The sequence below is a fragment of the Bidens hawaiensis genome, unplaced genomic scaffold (assembly GCF_021521415.1).
Source record: "Bidens hawaiensis isolate Kalapana, Puna unplaced genomic scaffold, B.hawaiensis_p1.1 tig00073605_1, whole genome shotgun sequence".
Lineage (NCBI taxonomy): Eukaryota > Viridiplantae > Streptophyta > Magnoliopsida > Asterales > Asteraceae > Bidens > Bidens hawaiensis.
In genome coordinates, this window is record NW_027502805.1 from 44,769 (window position 1) to 49,318 (window position 4,550).

The following is a 4,550-nucleotide window of genomic DNA, read 5'->3' on the forward strand; positions in this document are numbered from 1 at the left end:
TTGCTTGGACTCCTAATAGCTCTCTATCATATCTATTTGGTAATATATCTACTTCTAGCATATTATATATTTTCACCATCAAAGGTATTAATTAATTAATAACAGTATGATTTCACAATTACTTTGAAGAAAATAGAGAAGACTACCTAAACTTGGCTGTTCCATTATATGAGGCATCCATTATTGGTGATTGGGAAACCGCAAAGATCATCCTTGACAAACGCCCAGAATTGATAAGGGTTGGTCTCAGTAGGAATCTTGGAACAGCACTTCATGTGGCCGTGACAGCAGAGGAAACCAAGGTTACGATAAATTTTGTGAAGAATCTAGTAAATATGATGACGGTGGAGGAGCTGGAACTTCAAAACCAGTATTCCAATACTGCCTTTTGGATTGCATCTGCGGAAGGAAAAATGAAAATGGTTGTGATTATGATGGAAAAGAATCGCAGGCTCCCGGACATCCGTGGTATGGCATATATGCCACTACACATCGCAGCTATGACAGGGACAAACAGCATAGTGAAGTACTTATATGAGAATTCTCAGAAGATGAGGGGTGATAATTGGACAGAAAATGATAGGAACTTGGCACTAATGCACTGTGTGGAGCGTGATTTCTTTGGTAAATAATTCTTGGGTTTCTCGTTAGCTTAGAACCTGTGTACTACACAGGTTAAAAATTATCAATATATAAAATTATTAAATATTATGTGCATCTTATAGATGAAGTATAACATATAGTAATGATTTTAAAAAGATCAAAAAATATGTAAAAACTAATGTATAATTTGGTTTCGAAAATACATTAGTAATAATTGACTTCCATTTATTGTTTGACTGAAAACAAAAGTTACATAATAGATTCCTAAATTTCTTAAAATAAGAGATAGATAAAATAGATGATTTTTATTGTTACAATTATATTGTATTTAAAAGGGAAATTGGATTTTAATACTTCTAACTTTTCACATATTTTCCTATACCACTACCGTCGTTAAAAAATACTAACGTCGTTAGTGTTTGGGCAAAAAGTATAAAATGACTAAGTTAAAAGTAAAATAAAATTCTTTTTTAAAAATATATATTCTACCATCAGCAGTGGTTATAGGTGGTGGGTGGTTGTATTGGTGGTGATAGGCGTTGGCAGGAGGTAGGTGGTGGTGGTGGCGTTGGTGGTGGTTGGTGGTGGGTGGTAGTAGGTAGTGGCTGGAGGTGGCGGTTGGTAGTGGGTGGTAGTAGTAGTGCAGTGGAGGAAGGTGATGGTGGTGGGATATATTTAAAATAAGTTTTGATTTTACCTTTAACTTAGCCATTTTATACTTTTTGCCTAAACACTAACGACGTTAGTGTTTTTTAACGACGGGAGTGGTACAAGAAAATATGTGAAAAATTGGGAGTGCTAGCGGCCAGTTTGTAAGTTGTGAGTGTCAGCAGCCAATAGGCGAAAGTTGAGAGTATTAAAATCCAATTTTCCTATTTAAAAATTAATCATTGTTAACGAGATAAGTGTGCTTAATTAATAAGAGAGATGCGAGAAAAAAATGGTGAAACAACATAGAAGAAGACACATGATGTGAGAGATTTTATTATTATCATTATATAGTATAGATTTGCAAACTTTGATTGTGAGTGAAAAACACTATTCACTTTTAGGCATGAGTTTTTTCAAGTTACTAAACGTACGTTTTACAGGCTCTAAACTTTTTCACTGTTCTAATTAACAATATTTCAGCATGAAGATTTTAATTCAACGTCAATTTACTAATTATATGTCAGCAAAATACAAAAAGTCGCATACCAAAATATACTAGTTGCTAAATCTTTTTCACATGTAAATAGTGATGGTCGAAACATGATCACAATAGTCGTTCATGTAGTTTTGAAGTCCTGAGTACTTATAAAGTGATTGTCATATGTCTTCGATCTATAGATGTTGCACTCCAAATTGTGGAGGACCATCCAGAACTTAAAGATAACATGTCCGTACTTGAAGTTTTGTCTCGGAAGCCTGATGCAATTAATAAAGTAGAGAAGAAAAATTTATTCATGAGAATTATAAAACCATGTAAGTACCAACTATGTTTATAGATAGATGTCTGTTAGGTAATAGTATAGAGTATTTGGTTGTTCCTTACTTTGTAGTTGTTTTCAGCTTTTAGATTTCTTCATAATAAAGTACAACCTGATGCTGAAGAGGATAACGATGCACTGAAATTACTAAAAACCATCTGGGGACATGCTACCCGAACAATGTGCATAGATGAAATTGAGGATATGCTCGATAAGCCTCCTACTTTCGCTGCTAATGAAACAATAATAGAATCTTCAAGAATATTACTTGTTGCTGCAGAAATGGGCAACACCAGATTTATAGTTGAGTTGCTTCGAACCTACCCTGATCTTATGCTTTATGAAAATGAGGACGGGCTTACTTTATTTCATGTGGCCGTTATGCATCGACATCAAAGTATCTATAACTTATTGTACGAGATAGGTGGGTCGAATAACGATATATGCCTATCTGTAGACAAGTCAGGCAATAATATGCTTCATTTAGTTGGGAAGAGTTCAATGGAGATGGCATCTAAGACATCTGGAGCATCTCTACTAATGCAAAGAGAATTGTTGTGGTTCAAGGTAATTGCTTTCCTTTTGATTGAGTAGTTGTCTAACTTATGGGAGTTTGAGCTCTGTTTTTAGGTAATTTTTCAGCCACGTGCACTACTCGCTTATTGTTTATTAAGTATATAATTCTTTTATTCATACATATGCATTCGCTTATTGTTTAACTTTTGTGTGTGTGTGTGTGTGTGTAAGTTAGTATATCTATGTAAAGTGGAAGTGATATGTTGTGTTAAAGTACCCATATAAGTTATTTTGTCATCACTTACTAGTTTAATCATTCAGAATTTTCGCCTAGTTGAGGGAATATTATTGAGATTGTTCATGAAGCACACATGGATCTTAAATGTAACTCATTCATAAAACAATAGATAGAATTATTAAAATTGTAATGATTTTGGCTCCTTCAACTTTTGTGTATGTTGTAGGAAGTTGAGAAGATGATGCCACCTTATATGAGGGAAGCGAGGAACAACGATGGTCAAACACCCTATGAGTTATTTTCCAAAGAAAACGAAGAACTCCTTTCCAGAGGACTGAAATGGATGAAAGATTGTATGGTTGTTGCCACCCTTATCGTCACCATTGCATTTGCTGTTGCTTTTACGGTTCCAGGAGGCTACAACCAAGATAATGGTATTCCAGTTTTCATTCATGACAGTACCTTTTTGGTTTTTGTTATTGCAGACGCCATTTCTTTGTTCTCTTCATCGACCTCACTCCTAGTGTTCTTGTCTATCCTCACATCTCCTCACGATCAACGTGATTTCATGTCTTCATTACCCAGAAAGTTGATGATAGGTGTTCTAACACTTTTCATCTCAGTAGCTGCAATGATGGTTACTTTTAGTGCTAGTTTCTTTGTGCTATACGACAAGAGGATGAAATGGGTGCCAATCTTTATTGCTGCATTTGCCTCTATACCGGTCATTGTGTTTGCGGTAATGCAGTTTCCTCTTTTGGTGGATATGTTTCGCTCTATGTATGATTCTCATTATCTGTTTAAGCCCAAGAAACGCATCCTTTACACTACAAAACCGAGGTTACGCTCTAACAACTCGCTCTATGTATGAATATCTCTTTTCAATAAATGTTGATGTACCCTTTAATTAGTTGTATATGTATTTTGTTTTATAACTTACTATGTATTGTTAAACTATGTAGGTTTGCTACTTTTCTCACAATAAATTAGATTTCTATAATGAAAATCTCCTTATTACACCAATTAACATATTGGATAAATTACTTGAAATATATCACATTGTTTGCCAGACATTATTGTCAAAAATACATATTGGAATGTTTTATATGAATTTTTCTTTTTAAGTGTTTTGAAAAGAAATTTGATGGACTGCTCTTCATTAAATTAATGTTATGATTACAATTAAACAGATGTTAATTAGGAACACTTAAACAATTAATATGCTTTGATTGTATCGGGTAAAAATTAACTAATCACCACTTAAAGCCTATAAATGTCTCATAACTGATGTGGCCACATACAATACAACTCCCTTAAGCAGGATCATGAAAACCATGCATTCAGGATGATCAATTTGTGGTTAAGTACAGACGGGGATGGTGTTCCCGTCCATCTCGATCTAACCAATTGTGCTTCACCAAATTTCGTCCACCAAATTTCGTCGCAGTTACCTTTAATAATTTGATCATCCTGATATTAAAAACCTGCTTTAACCTATGTGGAACTTCACCCGGATTGTACTATACTCCAAGAACTCAAGCCATTCCAAATGGTGGCATTGTAGCTTTGAAGATGATCTTACAAATGGATTTGTTCTTAAAACAAGGGCATCGGGGCACGTGTTCATGGTTAAACAATGTCCATTTGAACGGAATTAATTTGCAAGGATAGAAGTTGAACATTTTCATGGCAAAAGATACTGCCTAAAAAATGTTCTATTCCAT

At 34.5% G+C, this 4,550-nt stretch overlaps 1 protein-coding gene across 1 annotated transcript; it reads left to right on the top strand.

Annotated features, from left to right (window-relative positions):
* Nucleotides 1-2,198: 2,198 nt before the first annotated feature.
* Nucleotides 2,199-3,850, top strand: LOC143606221 (uncharacterized). Its single transcript, XM_077082059.1, has 2 exons — nucleotides 2,199-2,639; nucleotides 3,053-3,850. The coding sequence occupies exons 1-2, from the start codon at nucleotides 2,253-2,255 to the stop codon at nucleotides 3,695-3,697; spliced, it is 1,032 nt and encodes a 343-aa protein (XP_076938174.1). The 5' UTR covers nucleotides 2,199-2,252; the 3' UTR covers nucleotides 3,698-3,850.
* The last annotated feature ends 700 nt before the right edge of the window (nucleotides 3,851-4,550 follow it).

Coding starts and splice junctions, on each gene's coding strand:
- LOC143606221 (XM_077082059.1), top strand. CDS start 2,253: ATGTGCATAGATGAAATTGAGGATATGCTCGATAAGCCTCCTACTTTC. Junction 2,640..3,052: donor GAGAATTGTTGTGGTTCAAG/GTAATTGCTTTC, acceptor TGTATGTTGTAG/GAAGTTGAGAAGATGATGCC.